Genomic DNA, 16,954 nt, shown 5'->3' on the forward strand with positions numbered 1-16,954 from the left:
ACGAGCCGTGCAGCTGGGACAGCTTCGCGATGCTTCGAAGGGGTTATCCCTGAGCGAGGGTGGACTCGACTTGAGAAACTTGGCTTTGGTCAACTCACGACGATATTATTGTGAAATTTTGGTGATTCGGATTGGTTATACGAGATTTGCAGTGAGGCAAACCTGGCAATCGAAGCTTAACTGATCCTTTGGCGTGTGAAGATCATAGAGGAAAAGCTTTTGCCGGTAACTTTCCGGGCACATGCCGCACAAAAATGAGGTGTTCAAAAGGGTAAGTTACATTCGTACTTTGTCATTGTACGGACGGCAAAACACATAAAAACGGGAAGAGAAAAATGGTTGTTCCCATGTCGAGAGCATGCAAAAAAAAAAAAAAAGCTGAAGCTGCGGCGGTGGGGGAAAACCTCTTCCTGAGACGGGACAGGAAGTGATAGCCCGCGCAAGACTTTTTTTTAAGTTGCTATGTATTCGACTTCCAGGATTCTTCGAGAAACACGGTAACCGTGTGGAGGGGGGCGGGGGGGGGGTTGTTCCGCGAAAAGAAAACGTCCGATTCACGACGATAGGCGGGATCGACGATGCGGACTCTGAAATGCGGCGGAGCGTGTCGCCTCAAGGGAAGAGGAGGGAAAAGGAGCCAATTGATCCGGACGGATTCCACGGCGACGCTTGATGTAACAAGTTGCCGATCAATTCTTGTCAATCACTGATCGTGTGGAGGGCTCGAGCGACGAGCAGTGACTTTGCCAAGGATGTCGTGCCAACATCGGTCAAGCTGGACACGAAACCAGCTTTGCCAGACGAGGTGTAAAGTATCTACTCCGTACAGAAGTAAATCAAAGCCAAGGTATCATCGCGTTCTTGGTGATGCGACTCCAGTCAACGCACCTGTATTGCGACCTGGCTCTTGACCAAATTCTCCATTGTCCTCAACGCTTAAGCGCGATGGAAAAAAAAAAAAAAAGAAAAGGATATTAGTGCTATATATAACTTTGTTTCTGGAAAGAAAATTCTCAGGGGGCTGCCGGCAATCATGGAATCATCGGTGGAGACCGTGATTGGGATACAGACAGAACCGGCAACGGCCGCCTTTCTTCCCCCTCCAACAGACCGTTTTTGGCAAGGAGCCTTGCAAGAAAACTACTCTGTGATTGGAAGACAGCGTCTTCTTGTGTGAATTCTAAGCTCCCCAAGTTAAGTTGAAGTCTTGGAGGTAACTTGGCTCTGGTGCGAGTTGATATTAGTTTTGAACCCACCGCCGTGTGCGCATTCCAGCCAAAAGTGCGTGGAGAAAGGTTGCCGGCCCGCCGCGATTCGTGCTCTAAGCCAGAAGGAGCAGCTCCTGGCACTCGGCAACACTTCCTCCCGGCCAGGACTGGTGCCAAGCCCCGCTAGCCCCCGTATTGGCTCCGCTCCCACGCAACACGTGGACAATTAGGCCTGTGGACTGCTTCTCCAGGTGATCTTCCGTCTCTCTCATTGTGGAAGAGGGCTTCAGGATTGTCACCATTTTCCAGTGGGCGGACAGCGGAGGCATTGATGTCACTAACTATGCTGCTGAAAGAAGAGGACAAGCACAGATCGATAGTCAATCCCTGAGATGCACACTTGCTTCTCTGCTTCTGACGCCCTTCTTATATGTGGGATCAAACGGGCGCAATGCAGTGCACAGAATCACCCGCTGGCGACGGCATTCTCCTTTTGTGGCTTGTCACTTGCTTTTGGACGGGGTAACTCCGACTTGACCTCTTGATATCTTTAACTTGCATGGGCGGACAAAACTAGTCCACCCAATTGCTGGCCTTGGAACTCCCTTCCCGGCCCCGTTCTTAATCCACCAATGGGTTGCTGGGGAAGCCGAGCGATTGTTCGTGCAAGGCCAAACGGAAATCACACCCTCCAACACTGCTCATTTGCCTGCATGTATGTATTTCCCAGACTTCGACCAAGCATATGTACGTAAGTCCGGACGTTCATACAAGATATCCGGTCACAATGTGTTCCACGTTGATGGAATGCTCATTGACTGGCCGCGAATGCCGAACCTCCAGCCTTCGTCCTCCGTTGACGAAGTACATTTTATCAAACAACCGTTGTCGCACTCCGCTGGTTCTTCATCTTCATTGATTCTTCTTTTCCCTTCAGGAGATGAGTGCCATACTCGTCGCGGCCTTACGATATTGCTGGGCGGTGAGGCTGGTAGCAAGGTCGCCTGAGACTTCCTGGGACGAGTGCTGAACCAGTCCCCGGGCATTCGGCTCTTCATAGAGTATTCCAGAATTCATTTCCTAGATCACACGTAGGTCACGCATGTCTGCTTCGCACGCGGTTCCCCCGTACAGCGCCCAGGCGTTCACGGTTTGTTTAAAAGCTGCTGGCAGCTATCCACAGTGCAGGTCCGTTTTTTCGAAAGAAGGCCGGCAGGTACTAATCATCAAGAAATGGAGAAATCCATCCAACTGTCATTGATGAGTTCGTGGGGAGGGACACGTCGGCTTGCATCTTGTCCTCGACAAATATAGGAGCGGTGAGCAGTGCGACCTGAATGGTTTATCATCGGTGCAGGGCTCAAGTCTGCAGACATTATGGGTCACCTGGCACTTCTTCGAGTCTAGAAACACTCGTTCGACGACGACAATAACTCAAAGTATGGACTTCTTATGTACATCCAATATCGTCAAGCAATCGCCGTGCATTGTTCTGCTCATTCAGAGCCCGTGATACAAGTCTCTTTTGTCGATCAGCCCCGAAACGAACGTACGCCAACTGTGGAGCCCACTGCATGATGCTGCTTTTTCAGCTGCATGCATCATCTCTCCGTCTTTTTTTTTTTTTTTTTTTTTTTTTTTTTTTCAGGCTTAAAACCGATTTTACAACCATTGCATTGGCCCCTTTGACGCCCAAGAATCGTGCCCCAGCTGATTGAAGAGGGACTGGAACCGATGGTCTTTTTCTCAAGTCGAGATAACCTGGTCTGGTTACGATCTGGCTTTGGAAAATTATTATCGACCAATCAATGACGACTGGGGAACGCAACTCGTCAGACCAAGCTGCAATAGAGATATGCATGGTATTGGAATAACCGAGTCATGAACAAAACATCTCCCCTGGCTAGGCCTGTCGTCGAGTCTCCTCCGTATGGGCTCTATTTTCGCCAATTATTCATAGCGGCTGTGAGACTGGCCTAACACGATTGCTTTCGACGGGGAATGATAGCCGGCGGCTTGCTTAACGGTCTGCAGTGAGTGACATTGTCCCACACTGGGGAACAGTGGGTACGACCCGCGAGAATGACGCTCGGGTAACAGATAATTATTTTGCGACTCTGCAGAATGGAAATCGGGCCTCTTGATAGGAAAGACGCCACATGAACCTGCTTTAAAAAGGTGTCATTTTCAAAATTTGCGTTAACTTTGATGTCAAGAATATTGGAACATTCTACACATACCTTTTAATCGAACGCTGACAGAAGTTCTATGGGGTAGCCTTGAATGTGAGTGATCGTTGTTCGGGAATCCAGTGATATCATTCTCAAAGATCTCGAGACTTGGAACAGCTCATACATCACGAGCGTACCATCGGATGTTTCGATCATACTGGATAGTAATAAAAATACACTATAGACCATAGATCATACTGCTGCTCTATGCGGCCGGCATTAATTCACAGATGATTATAACTTCAAGTTGACATCACGATCAAGCCAGATGGCACTGACGATTGTGATATGTTGCGCTCCCCAAACCAGCTGCGTCCCCGTTCTTCAGACGAGGAAAACTCCAGCGAGGTCCTCAGATACAGTCCACCGCAGAAACCCAGTCGGAGGTTGTGACGTGCAGAAAGAAGAAGGGGAATCCCCCTTTTGGTCGACGTCCTGCCGGGGCTAAGAAAATTTGCCGAATGCCGACCAATGGACACCACGACTACCTTCAGACCACGAAGAGCAAAGCTCATCTCATCGCTTACAAAGATATCATGCTAGAGGAAGTTCAGGACACTCGGATGCGGCTAACTCAAGAGTGCCTACCGGAGCGCATCTCCTGATAACGGTCCTGGCCTGCCTGCCTCGAATCTACGTATGTATTTAGGACTTGTCTTGCCTCATTAAGGCTCATCTCCTTGATGTGAATAGTAATAGAGAACAAGGTAAGTTCTATTCATGGATTCGTAATTCATTAACGGCTATATACGAGAACGAAAGGACATGCACGCAGCACTTTCAAGAATGCGCTAGTCCAAGCACGAAGCAGCCGGCATCCACCGGGGTAAAGCATACGCACTTTTTAAAGGCTATATACAGGAATAGCGCCATGACCATGGGCGGCAGTGTGTTCTAGGATAGCGTGCGGCTTGCAGGGTGCATATCAATAATGTAATAGGAAAAGGAAACCAACTCTATTTCCAAGTACCCCGGTTATAAAAGTATAGAAGGATTAGATCTAGAGAGAATCACCTCTCTCAGACTCCTCGATCGTGAGCAACAAGATATGAACACTCTCCTTAAGCGTTATGTCCTTGAAAGGATAGAGAGGGTGTGGTTTCCCATTGGTACAAGGCTCGGAATACCGCCATTGCGCCAGCTTGTGTCTCGACTGTCCGACCGCGACCACGGTCGTTTACATCGCGGACGTCCGCTTGATGTGCCTTGGTATCCATCGATGACATAGGCTCGTTGACTTCGCTTCTCTTCAGTAAGTCTCGGATCTTGTCACTACCAAGGACATCAGGGCCCGGACGTCGCGGGCTCAGAAAATCAGAATCGGATTCTGTGCTGTTTAGGTCGAGGTAATCGACCGCACCGAGAGGCAGCACAGACGTCTCTATAGGGTTGGGCTCCTGATCAGGATACTTCCTTCCCCACCACATTCCAAACTTGCCCTCTTCGTTTCGAGTCATGTATGCGGCATCGGCGTTGTGCTTGAGCCACTTCCCATAAGAAGCACACCGTTTTTGATGTAATTTGAAGGTTTCTTCCCAGCCTTCACCGTCGTGAGCGTCGTCAACGTTGTGGTTGACAACCTTTTCAAGGAAAAGTCTCTCCTGGGGCCTTAACGGGCGACAAAACTCCGCAAAATGCAGGAAGAAGATGCCCTTGAACGTTTGGCTATCCTGGCTACAGGTGCCTAAACTGTCGCATGCATCCTCGAGGACCCCTCCTCTCCCTAATCCTTGCCATTGACGGCCATGCGTGTCGGGCCAGCCTGTTGACTTCATGACTTTGGCGATGAGATCATGCCCATCATCCAAGTAGGCCACGGATCCAGTGGCGAGCCAGAGGCCCCTCAATCCGCTGAGAATGATGCCTTGATTGTAGGTATAGAGCATCGTGTTCAAAACATCGCATCTGCCGGTGCCGGGGCTATGCTCGCTCCAACCACTGATGTGGAAACCATCTGCATACAACCCATTCTGACCGATCATGTTCGAATCTTTCAGCCAGGTGTACGCTGTGGTGGCGGCTTTGAGATGGGCCGGGTTGCGTGGAATGGACACCCAATCATCGTCAAAAGTTGTCTTGGTTGAAACAGGTTCACGGATAGTATCGCCAGGGAAGTAAAGATACATCCCAATGCTTGCCGAAACGAAAAGTTCATTCGTGACTGCGTTTTTATACGGAACCAGCCACGGGCTCCAGATCATTCCACCGCCGCAGAGGGTGGTGTCCCACCCTTTAGAGGCAAGGTCGTAGAACACGCGAGATCTATGCGCTGCCGGGATTTTGAACTGGTTCCCATGCCAGGATCCAAGCAGAGGATCTTTGTGATGAGAGGGTGATGGGTAATGCAAATCTGAATGCAAGTTTTGGAACTTGATATTTTCCAGCCATTCGAGCACGACCCAGAGCATGTCGTCATTAGCTTGCAATCGTAGGCCGAAGAAGTTTTCTCCATACCAGAACGCAGTAGCTTGGTGAAAGTAATAATTGATAAGATTCTCGTATTCCAATACTTTAAGGGATCCCGAGCCAGAATCATCAACCCCGCCAGCCTCTGCGGATCCAGGAGTACAGCTGAGCAAGTAGTTAATGGAAGAAGAGATTGCAGAGAGAGTCGCAGAAATCTGCGTTCCCATGACGGCGGCGGTCCAGTCATTAGCCGATGGCCACTTTGCTTGCCATATCACGAAGTACTCCGTCTGCATCACACTCATGGCATTCAGCACCCACCTCAAGGTGCCCGTGGTCTCGCCGGGATCCTTAGGAAGGGGTTTCTGGGATCCGTCATCGGAAAATAGACCATCTATCGGACCCGCTAATTGCTGCCTAGCCAAAGGACGTTGCTGTCTCTCTAGAAATAAATGATCATCCTGACCTCCAACGGCGCGGTACAGCGGCTTTGCTAGCGTGATGCCATCGCAAAGGAAAAAAGTGACCGAGAAGAATGCACAGAGAAAGAGTGGAAAGGAGCCTCTCCATAGACGCGGATTGGAGAGGAGACCCATCCTGCTTTAGGAAACGAGGGAATAGTGTAGGTAGGGGATGAATATTCTCTGATAATTGCCACGATAGACCGAGTCACAGTGGCTTGACAGGGGCCGAAGCAGCCTGGACAACCGGATGGCCAGCCAGCAGCGAAACTCATCGAAAAGAATCAGGAGGGGGCGGCCGTGCGAACAGCATTGTTAAGGAGCAGGGACAGATATCCGTGGCCGTGGGAGTGTTTCTCTTTCGCCCCAACATGCCATCTCTGACGAAGAGCACGATCCCCTCCCTCCTTCACTCTCCCCGGCCGCTTTCTGCGTCTCAACCTGGCGTTGCGGGGAAAGACCCCGGCCTCAGTGGCTTGGAAGCTGGAACCCTGCCACTCATTCGCTGCGGGCGTGGCGGTGGGTTTCAGCAGATTAGTCATCCCACTCGCTGCTTTCATCGCGTTCCAAACCCGAAACGACGGCGCAAGAAGCTCTCTCAAAAAAAAAAAAAAAAGCCCTGCTGGAGGATAAGGGAGTAGCAGGTAAGCATGCGTTATGGTGGTCTAGATGGCCCCAAATTTATGGGAAGCCGCACCTGGGTTCTGTTTGGTTCAATGCAGCTGGGGCATATATACTTCCAACCCCTTACCATTTGTGCCTAACCATTCCCATTTACACACTACGGCAACGAGGGATGAACGCTGCCGATTGCTAGAGGATTGGACAGGAGGGCCTTCCCGTTGCATACCCTCTTGGATGGATTTGCTACTGGTTTCAAGGTGAAGCGATCATTGCTATCCTAAGTGGCGGACGGGCATTGTTGGGATGGGGTATACACAGATATGTGCTTGTTGAACCGAAAAACAGTGATGTGCCTATTCCAAACTAAGCATCATTAAAGATTTCATTTAAATTTGGAAATCATAAATTGTTTCTACAACTGAACTATTAGCTTTGAAACTGGTAGTATTTCCATTGGCCAATTATTAACATACCTAATCATTTTATTCATCAAGCGCCGACCTGTCTTCCTCACCACAACGCGCGAAAACACAGCACGGTGCAGTGATTAAGGAAGACAGAGCCGGCTCAAGAACAGGTGCGCCACCGCTATGCTCAGAATCGTGCCAACCACGCTTGGTGAGAAGAATCTCGGACCACATCACAGACGTAGCTTTCTTTACGCGCGTTCCCATGCGGCATGTCCAGACAAGTAGAAAGGTCCTGTATCTCCTGCAATGTAAACGTCATTTTGCGTCCTCTGGCAATCATTTTACTTTATTCCTCGGTTCTCTTTCAAAAGGCCCTGTTGCTTATATAGCGAGCGTGCTTAGTTCCACCGTCACTCATTAAGCCTTGTCTGCCTCGGGGCTGCGACTTCGCTCTCGGCTTCGACTTCTTCCCCGGGTGCCCCGGCCGCGATTTCCGTTGCCACCGGCCCATTTGCCCTTATTAGACGCCGGCGCTCGCACAAAGGCAAAATCAACTTCGATGGTCTGGTCGAGCAGCTTTGTGCCGTTGAGAGCTTTGATAGCGGCCTCCGCTTCGGGGAGAGTCGTGTATTCGATCAGCGCGTAGCCCTGTGGTAGTCAGATGGTCAGATCGACGCCAGGAACCAGTTTTAATTTTGCTTGAATCTTCATAGGGACGCATTGGGTAAATCTTCCTCCCCCACCTTCACATAACCCGTCCTACGATCCAGATTCAAGTTGAAATTCTTGATCTCTCCATAATCGGCGAATAAGTCGGTAACGTCTTCCTCTGTAGCTTCCTCGTGAATATTGGTCGCTAGAACGATCCATCCCTCTATGCTTCTAACGGCGACTGCACCGGCGCGGGTACGTGTCTCCTTGCCTGTGAAGGACGGTCCGCGGTCGTCCGAGGCGGGCTGGTCGATATCCATCTCAGAAGCCATCTTTATGGATAGTAGGCAGGCAAACTTCGATGCAAAGAGTATCTCTAGGAACGTAGTAAGTCTCAAGAAGTCAAGTCGCGCTGCGGCAGATGAAGCCGCCTTAGCAAGAAATCCGGTGCTGGAAACATCATCATAGCGAGCGAGGTCATGATGAGTCAGCATTCTGGTTCTGAAGCCCCCTGAGGAGACTGGCTCATTATCCTGGCATCCGCAGCTCCTCCTTGGTATATCTCCTCCAAATTCCGGAGAATTGTAAACTAAGTGCCTTTTGTTTCAAGGACGCAAGTGATGGATACACGACGGTAGAATGAGGCCAGCCTGCTGTTCCGCTAAATCTGGATCACTGCTATACTGATGTATTCCACACAGAGCACAATAGTTCACATTCATTTGGATTTTATCCTTGAGATGATGCCTACATTGGGATATCCCTCTTCTCGATTTTAAGAATTACTTCACATACTGCTTCGGACATGGTTCCTCTTAACAATTCGCATCCGCTCCAGGCACATATACACGACTCGGAAGCTATGAGCCGGAGTGATAGCACTACGCGAAAGCTCCACTGTCGAGGCGCTTGAATGGCCACAGGACGAGTGCCTACGGGTGCTCTCCAATGCTACCCGTACATGGCGGGCTCGGAAGGCTGCGACGGGACGGTGAAGCCTTTCCCCGTCTGCCCAATTGCCGCTTCCTCATTTCAATGCTGTTTGATATCTAACTCTGGCAGCTGCGCCATCTGAGGTCGTTGTGCACCGTGAAGTTTGCAAGATTATACCCGTCTTTGCTTACGGCTTCTGACTCTTCCTAATGTCTCGTGTATATTTGCCACTCGTTTAATATTCGTCTTTCAGCAGCCTTTATGAATTTTTCTTATTATTATACAAACCCAACACTTTGCTAATGTATTTCTTACCAATCCTAAGATCAGTGATACTCCTGATCACACTTACCTGCCTCCTGGGATCTCACTTTTCCTTTGCAGCCAACACCGGAGACTGGAAACCCAGGTCAATATATCAGGTTTTTACTGACAGGTTTGCTAGGACAGACGGGTCCTCAACAGCGCTATGCGACCCAAAGGAAGGCGTAACGTGTGGTGGGACATGGAGAGGAATAATCAACCACTTGAACTATATCCAGGGCATGGGATTTGATGCGATCATGATATCGCCTGTTACTCAGAATATAGATGGTAGTGTTGAGTATGGAGATGCCTATCACGGCTACTGGCCTAAGACCATCTATGAACTGAACGATAATTTTGGAACCCGCCAGGATCTTCTCGATCTGAGCAAGGCCCTTCATGATCGAGGAATGTTCTCTGATGGTTGATGTCGTCATCAATAATATGGCATACATTACGAACGGTGGCAACCCGGACAAGGCCATCGATTATTCAATCTTCGTCCCTTTCAATAGCGAAGAGTATTTCCATCCCTACTGCGAAATTACTGACTACGACAATTACGACATTGCACAAAAGTGCTGGACTGGGGACAAAATTGTGCCATTACCCGACCTGAAAACCGAGGACGACACCGTCACCCAGATAATGAAGACATGGGTCGAGGGCCTCATTACTAACTACTCGATTGATGGTCTTCGGATAGATGCTGCGAAGCATGTGGATACGAGGTACCTGAATGAAGTCGTGAGCGCATCAGGTGTCTTTGCGACGGGGGAGGTTTATGAGAGAGATTTGGAGACCGCTTGTGGGTATCAGAGACACATCCAAAGTGTCCCAAACTACCCTATCTACTACGCCATGATCCAAGCGTTTGGCAACGGAAATATGACGGCGCTTGTAAGACAGGTAGAAGACGCAATGCTGGCATGCAACGATACCTTCGCTTTGGGTGCTTTCGCGGAAAACCACGACCTGCCGCGGTTTCCATCCTTCAACAAGGACCTTTCGGTAAGTGCCGCTTATCAAGAATGGGGATCGTGCACCAACAGCTGAATGTATTACAGCTGGCTAAAAATATCATCGCATTTACTATCCTTTCAGATGGAATTCCAATGTTCTACCAGGGCCAAGAACAGCATCTCTCAGGCGATGGGACTCCTGCAAACCGTGAGGCTCTTTGGCTTTCAAACTATGATACGGATGCCCCTTTATATAAATTTATGGCCTTGGTCAACAAGATACGTAAACAGGCCATCCGCGTGGACCCCGATTACCTTGGGCACCAAGTCTATCCATTGGCCGACATGAACGGAATTTCCTCGTTTCGTAAGGGAAACGAAGGCCGCCATATCATAGCCATTTACTCAAGCCACGGTGAAGATGGATTTAGCCACCAGTTGAGGATCCCGAGAAGTGGTCATCATCGCCTAGAGTTAACTGAAATTACCACTTGTGAGAACTACACCCTTGATCACTGGGGTGCGCTGCAGGTGAAAGTGGAGAATGGCTTGCCTAAGATATTTTTCCCTGCGAATCAGATGGGAGGCAGCGGGCTATGTGGATTTGGGGATTGGCCTATTCGCGGTTCAAGAACGAAAGGAAACGGTGTGTCGTCCAGTGAGGAAACGCCTTGGGTGACCGAAGTCCACGAAAATCCTAAATGGGGGAGGAGACCGGGTAGGCTGGGATCAAGGCCGCGAGATAAGCAGCAGAAGTCTAGGTCCAGAAGGGCGTGGAGCGACCCATTGGGGTGTTTGTTTTTATTTGCGTTGGTAGCATTCCATTTGACCTGCGGATGAACGGATACTCCTAGCGGTTTCATGGTGTTTTTGGGGGTAACAATCGGATTTTTATTTCCTTGGTTTTGGGTTCTTTAGGGGAGAAGACACGCTCTATTATTAGAGTATGATGCGCTTTCTGCGTTTGGGATAGTATTTTTAGTTTTGGAACTTGATGGACTGAGCGGAGATTGGTTTAATTCTTCGTCTTTAAGGCCAATTCCTCGAAGCTGGCCAGGTATTAAAACATGTCTATAAAAACTGCGCCACCAAACGAACAAAGTCGAAAAGGCAGAAGGGCACAAACAACAATCGCTGGGAGCCCCGGAAATCAGAAATGGCTTCAGATACAAATTAACCATTGGACGTTCCCCGCTCAGACCGAATGAGTTTGTCCAGCCCGAGGGAAGCGTCCCCATTGAAATGACTCATCCCAAATAAATGCTCCGTAATAAATACACGTATTTATCTTTTTTCAAAATTCGGCGTTAAGTCCCTTATCTCCGGTTGTTATTTCCTCTCATTCCCAAAATCTGAACCATCCGAATGAAGATGTTCAAGAAATCCAATTCGAGACTGATGCTCTCGTTGACCACATCCCTCTTTACAAGTCCGCGTTCCGCCATACGAGCATGGTAGAGAATCTTCTGGATATCGTAGAGTGTAAAGCCGCCGAAGACCGCAAGACCACCGTACAGCCAGATGCGCTCAGACCACATGAGTGTTCGGGTGGCCGTGGCTGGGAGGACTAAGGGAGCGAAGCCGGAGAGGGCAACGACGCAGACACCGGCGAGCAGAGGAGCTCCGAGATACAGGTACTTCTCCTGTTTGGCGGTGGCACCGACAAAAGCGATGGAACCCATCATGCCGACGGTGTATAAGCCAGCGCGGGCAAGAAGGGCGGGCTGGAGGAACATTAATGGGGAGAGCACAGCGGCTTGTGCGAGGTTAAAACCGGCCCAGAGGGCATATTTCTGGACGTAGCTGTGCAACGATCGATGTTAGTACTGATGGGGGTTTCCTCTAACGGAGGAGAGCTCGAACAAGAGAGAGAGTACTTACTTCTCAGGGCTGGTATAGAAAGTGCCGTACATAGTTCCAATGCTGGCTACCAGACTCAAGCCGATAACCGCCCACGGGTTGGCTTGCATGAGCCTATACGACCATCCACTTGTATGTAGGGCGCGTGCCGCAATACCAATAATACCCACCCCCAAACCCGTGTGCATAAACGTATCGTTCAAATAACTGCGCTCATACTGCGGCATCCCGCCATCTTCCCGTGTTTCTCGGTTGAATATCAGATTCGTCGCCACGATTGTCCCGCCTACGATGGCGGCACCGTAGAGGAGCTTCTGAGTTAGATTTCCCCGATCTTGTACCTGGTACGACTGTTGCATATACGTGCGGCGGAAAGCATCTCCGAAATTCTGTCGGGCTTTGGCGAAGGAGGAGGGGAGAAACGGGGTGGAGGAAGCCTTCGCGGATTGCTTGGGCGCATTGTGAATGAAGCGAATTCCGGCTGTGGAGTTGTTGATGGACTTGGGGATTTGGCGGAAGGCCGTTGACACGGCAAAGGGGCGCCGGAGGACAAAAGCCATGATTGTGAGCGACGTTGTCGAGAACAGCTGCGGTGAACAAGGCTGCAGAAGCCGGCGAAGAGGAAGTTATAAAGCGAACCGGAATTGGAAGGAAATCCAGAGCTGGTGACGTCGAAGTACTATTAGTCAGCGGCTGCGGTGCCCCGAATGTTCTGGTAACTACTCCGTAGAATATACGGAGTACTGTATACGGAGTAGTTATACGGAGTAATGTACAGATCAAAGTGTGCTGAGCTTGTTAGGTAATCTAACTACTCCGTACCAGAAGGCTTCACGGGGCGTTTTTAGACCTGATAAATCGCGGCTATAGTGGCCTTTGAATTTGGCTATTGATACTAGGGTTTGCTCCATAAAGAGTGATAATAAGAACCGCAAGCCGCAACCCCGCTAATCCCATTTCCCCCGTCTCTCTTCCGCTCTGTAAGGATGTCCCTTATCGAGACTCACCACCTCTCCTACCTCCCTGAATCCCACCCGGTACATGTCGCGCTGTATCGCGATCTGCAGAATGCATCCTTTCTCCGGGAACAGCTTCTAGCTGGAAACACTGAATTTGAGTATGCATTCATTGATGCCAGCATGGTAGGCTCCTCGAATATTTCTCCTCCTTGTCGCGGAACTTAAACGGTTGTTTCTTGCTGGATGTATATATCTATATCGGCTTTGCATGGTTCATATCTAATTGCATCGGCGGGTAGATCTTCTCCCGAAATCATATTTTTGCAGCAATATTCAGAGCAGTTCGCGATTACATCAATAACCGTCTGAAATCGAAAAATGTTCACTCGGAAATAGTATTCTCGCTAGGAGGTAGCAACAATGTATGCAATAGCCCCCTCCTTTCTTTTATTTATTTCTGGGGTGGGATCTCGCCGGATGCTAATTTCGAGGGGGTCGAAAAACAAAGATTGCCGATGCATTTCGCAGATTCGGCATATCAGAGAGCACGCGAGATCTTCTCGTGGTAAAAGTTTCAACCGCACCAGAGATCACTCACGAGAGTGTATCCAAACATCTGGAGCACAACGTCAAAGCTCTCCCTTGCCCTTTTACAGAGGAGTCCTTGGCTTCAATGACCGATAGGGCGAGGCTAATGAAAGTATACAAGTTTGGCTCGGTCGGAGCTGACACGTTTAAAAGGCTGGACGAGGTTGAGCAAGGCAAGAACGGAAGTGAAACAACAAAGGAGGCCGCCAGGAAACACATTGATATGCTTCTGATGGGGGCAATAGCTATAAGAGGTGCGACATGATCGCCTTGGATATTCGGGAGCGTTCAAATTGGTCTCCAAGTCATAAAGCCATTAGCGACAAATGGTATAGTGCGCTTCTATCATTAATCATCAAGTTCCTGGACAATGAAGAATCATCGTCGAGCACAACCAAGATCCAACGCCTAACCATCGCCGTAAATCCCGCAGTAACCAATCCCCAAGAGCCCGAGGAATGAGTTTATATCGCAGGTTGTCATCATAATGGTTTACTTAAAAAAGAAAAGGTATTCCGACTAAGTTGGCTTTTTCCAAGTGCAACATATACCCTTGCTCTCACACCATTCTCTCACGGTGAGTCTGCTAACTTCCCTGTCTTCCCCAACCCGATCTAATCCTTCGGTGTTGAGCCAAACGGTTAAGTCCTCCAGCAAGATCGGATCGTACATGAGAATCTTTTCGAGCCAGGTCGGTCGCTTCATTCCATTAATAGCAGTCATTCGTGGTTGTGCTTTTATGGCTCTGGTTATTTGTTGGTTTATATCAGAAGGGTCGGACGTCTTTTCTTCAGTACTAGCTTGAGAGATCGTTCTTAGAAATAGGGGACTCCCGTCAGGAATGGAATTGGCGGATGGTGGATGATAATTGGTGGAGGATGTGCGATTAAGTGACCCTAGATAAGTATCTTGAAAGTCATCACCACTTTCTTCGCTATCCGGAATCACAATAACAGGCTGGGACGAGGCTTGGGTACTCTCATGTGTGAGATAAGCATGGTTAGGTCTTTCCTGACTGCAATCGACTTGTTTTGGCCCACCTTCAGCACTGAGAGATGTAGACGAAGTCGACTGTTTCTTTTGAGGCGCTTTTGAGGCGCGTTTAGTTGTATGCGAAGCGTTGCTTCCTCCAGTATTGCATCTAACTACGTTCTTCTGTCCGCTAGCATGAGAGTCAGGAGGTTTCGCGTTGTTTGCTGGCAGTGATGTTGGAGCTGAGTTTTTGTGCTGGCTTTGCCAGCATTTTTCCAACAGCGATATCATTTTCTCACGGCTCTTTATCGGCTTGAATCCAAATGCAGCTACCTTTTGAGCCAGCTCTGCTGTGGTGAATCCTCGAAAACTCGGCATGGTTTCAATGTAGGCAGATTCACTGCTGGTAATTTCTCTGGAAGATAGAGTTTGCCTTTCCGGCACAGCGGGATAACCTGCCTTTTCTGAAAGGTCTTCGCACAAACTCGGAACAACTAATTGCCCCGACTCCACGCCAGTTGATTCAGTAGTTGTAGATGTTGTTTGAGACGGTTTGCTTCTATCATTGATTGTGTTTTGGCTAGTAAACCCTTGATTAGAGGCGTTGGTAGAGGTGGACGGAAGTGTAAGCGTGGACGATTCATGGGATTTTGGAGTATCGATGTTAACCATATCCACGATCTCAATATCGGCAACTGATCCATCTAAGTCTCTCCAACCGGCGGCCCATAGGTTCCTTGAAACTTTATATTTGGAAAGTGTAGAGACAGAGGTTCTATCACGAGCAGATTCCCGGGAAGATGCCGGGGTTGAAGGCACCCCAAGCTTATCCTCGTCTGAAGAGACTCGCTCCAGCTGGCTTGAGGTTCCGAAAAGGTACACCTGGTCCTCTAAAGATTTGAGGGCATCTGTGGTCGGCGCAACTTTGAAGTCCGATACCCCTGCGGGCTTCTTGTTCCCGCCTTTCTTGGTCTGGGACTTTGACCGTTTCCCGGAGGGTCTTTCCGTTGTGTCAACTGATGGAAAGAATTCTACAGGGGAATCTTTAAGTCCGTATTGTGCTGTAGAAAGTGATGTGATCGTTGTAGCTCTACGAGAACGCCTGCCCTTTGTGCCGTTAGCTTTTAAAGGGCATTTTCCTGAGGATTTATTTGAACTTCCCTCAGATGAGGAGCTGTTCGTAGTCCCTTGGAGGAGCTAGAAACTGTATCAGCAAGCCATTAAAGCACATCATGCAGCTTATCACCTTACATCCAACTGCCGTTTCCTCGTGGGGAAATCTTCGGGAAATTCATTTTTCATGGCCAAAGGCGAGGTTTCTGCGAAGCCGTAACGAGATACCAAAGAAGTAAACTTTTGGGCTCCACGCGCGGGTATACTAGGTGGCGATGAGCCGGAATTTGCGGTGAGGTCGATAATAGATAAATTCGTGTCCTTTACTGGCGTCCAGCTATACTTTCTCTTCGTTGCAGGAAGTTGCAGTCCCTCGTCCTCCCAATCCGCCTCTCCCGGGTTGGCCTCCTTAATCAAGGTTGGGATTCCCTTCCTTTGTGGTTGTGGCAAGTCCGAGGATTTCGAGGCCGCTGTTGCTGAGGCCTTAATTGACCGACCAGTCAAGATCCTGTCAACGAGATCACAGCCTTTAGTTCGCTTCTGAGCGCCAATTCCCTTCCTCCTAGTTTGCTTTGCCGGTAATTTCGGAGACAATCTCTCAGCTAGTGGCCTGGGGCCCCCGCAGGGAGTCAACTGCCCATCACCAGAGAAATTATCCCCTTTTGCGTCCTTTGAGCTTTGCAGAGTTCTCACGGGCACATTTTCTCTTCCCGGACTTGAAGCTCGGACAGCGGGTGTCTTATGAACGCGCTTGACAGGACGGCATATTGGATCAGCCTCACTGACATCAGGCCTTTTAGGATCTGCATATTCCCCCAAAATCGATCTTAAAATCGACGATGCCGACGGCTCTGAGTGCGTCGAATTAGTGGCGACCAGGGTGGTCGAAGAGCCGAAAATTTGGCTTGGCGAGGGTGATCGGGTTCGATGGCGGGTCAAGTCGAGATGGGACATTATTTAGTACTGTAAATTGGATAATTCAATCCAGCATAGGAGCCGGATAGATCTTTTGCCTGGCTCTGACCAGGTACTCTCGGCTCGTTTCGTCGAGCGTTGTGGTTTGAGCTGCGGGTCTTGGCGGAAGTTGAGATTCTGCCAGATGCGGAAAAGCGGCGCTGTCGTCGAGGCAACAGGCAGCCTCGTGAAGTCACAACCTCCCTCCATCATCATCTGCGCACATCCGGGATCAGAAACGCAGGGGCATGCACTCTCGTGTCTTACTCTTTTGGCACTTGAGTTCGCGCAACAAATATTTCTAATTCTAGCGAAT

At 49.4% G+C, this 16,954-nt stretch overlaps 6 protein-coding genes across 6 annotated transcripts; 2 read left to right on the top strand and 4 right to left on the bottom strand.

Moving 5' to 3' along the window:
- Positions 1 to 4,500: 4,500 nt before the first annotated feature.
- Positions 4,501 to 6,441, bottom strand: D8B26_003877 (uncharacterized protein; the record flags this gene model as incomplete). The annotated part of the gene is made up of 1 exon (XM_003071660.2): positions 4,501 to 6,441. One exon carries the CDS (start codon positions 6,439 to 6,441, stop codon positions 4,501 to 4,503), a length of 1,941 nt encoding a protein of 646 aa, XP_003071706.2.
- A 965-nt stretch (positions 6,442 to 7,406) lies between these two features.
- On the bottom strand, positions 7,407 to 8,485 carry D8B26_003878 (uncharacterized protein; the record flags this gene model as incomplete). Its single annotated transcript, XM_003071659.2, has 2 exons — positions 7,407 to 7,988; positions 8,084 to 8,485. The coding sequence occupies 2 exons, from the start codon at positions 8,483 to 8,485 to the stop codon at positions 7,758 to 7,760; spliced, it is 633 nt and encodes a 210-aa protein (XP_003071705.1). The 3' UTR covers positions 7,407 to 7,757.
- Positions 8,486 to 9,356: 871 nt separating this feature from the next.
- D8B26_003879 (uncharacterized protein) lies at positions 9,357 to 11,105 on the top strand. The gene is made up of 2 exons (XM_066124296.1): positions 9,357 to 10,241; positions 10,298 to 11,105. The coding sequence occupies exons 1-2, from the start codon at positions 9,630 to 9,632 to the stop codon at positions 11,030 to 11,032; spliced, it is 1,347 nt and encodes a 448-aa protein (XP_065980376.1). The 5' UTR covers positions 9,357 to 9,629; the 3' UTR covers positions 11,033 to 11,105.
- Positions 11,106 to 11,174: 69 nt separating this feature from the next.
- D8B26_003880 (uncharacterized protein) lies at positions 11,175 to 12,758 on the bottom strand. Its single transcript, XM_003071657.2, has 2 exons — positions 12,074 to 12,758; positions 11,175 to 11,995 (listed from the first exon to the last, which is right to left on the bottom strand). The coding sequence occupies exons 1-2, from the start codon at positions 12,610 to 12,612 to the stop codon at positions 11,509 to 11,511; spliced, it is 1,026 nt and encodes a 341-aa protein (XP_003071703.1). The 5' UTR covers positions 12,613 to 12,758; the 3' UTR covers positions 11,175 to 11,508.
- A 189-nt stretch (positions 12,759 to 12,947) lies between these two features.
- Positions 12,948 to 14,254, top strand: D8B26_003881 (uncharacterized protein). Its single transcript, XM_003071656.2, has 3 exons — positions 12,948 to 13,194; positions 13,311 to 13,433; positions 13,520 to 14,254. Exons 1-3 carry the CDS (start codon positions 13,039 to 13,041, stop codon positions 13,862 to 13,864), a joined length of 624 nt encoding a protein of 207 aa, XP_003071702.1. The 5' UTR covers positions 12,948 to 13,038; the 3' UTR covers positions 13,865 to 14,254.
- On the bottom strand, positions 14,119 to 16,638 carry SLX4 (5'-flap endonuclease; the record flags this gene model as incomplete). The annotated part of the gene is made up of 2 exons (XM_003071655.2): positions 14,119 to 15,768; positions 15,823 to 16,638. The coding sequence occupies 2 exons, from the start codon at positions 16,636 to 16,638 to the stop codon at positions 14,119 to 14,121; spliced, it is 2,466 nt and encodes an 821-aa protein (XP_003071701.2).
- Positions 16,639 to 16,954: the final 316 nt, after the last annotated feature.

Source organism: Coccidioides posadasii, chromosome 2 (genome assembly GCF_018416015.2).
Source record: "Coccidioides posadasii str. Silveira chromosome 2, complete sequence".
Classification (NCBI taxonomy): Eukaryota; Fungi; Ascomycota; class Eurotiomycetes; order Onygenales; family Onygenaceae; genus Coccidioides; species Coccidioides posadasii.

Bases quoted from the DNA above. Each gene is read 5' to 3' on its own strand.
- D8B26_003879 (XM_066124296.1), top strand. From the start codon at position 9,630: ATGATCGAGGAATGTTCTCTGATGGTTGATGTCGTCATCAATAATATG. The intron at 10,242-10,297 runs GTAAGTGCCGCT...AATGTATTACAG, and splicing joins CCTTCAACAAGGACCTTTCG to CTGGCTAAAAATATCATCGC.
- D8B26_003881 (XM_003071656.2), top strand. From the start codon at position 13,039: ATGTCCCTTATCGAGACTCACCACCTCTCCTACCTCCCTGAATCCCAC. The intron at 13,195-13,310 runs GTAGGCTCCTCG...ATCGGCGGGTAG, and splicing joins CATTCATTGATGCCAGCATG to ATCTTCTCCCGAAATCATAT. The intron at 13,434-13,519 runs GTATGCAATAGC...CGAAAAACAAAG, and splicing joins CGCTAGGAGGTAGCAACAAT to ATTGCCGATGCATTTCGCAG.
- D8B26_003880 (XM_003071657.2), bottom strand. From the start codon at position 12,612: ATGGCTTTTGTCCTCCGGCGCCCCTTTGCCGTGTCAACGGCCTTCCGC. The intron at 11,996-12,073 runs GTAAGTACTCTC...ATCGTTGCACAG, and splicing joins TTCTATACCAGCCCTGAGAA to CTACGTCCAGAAATATGCCC.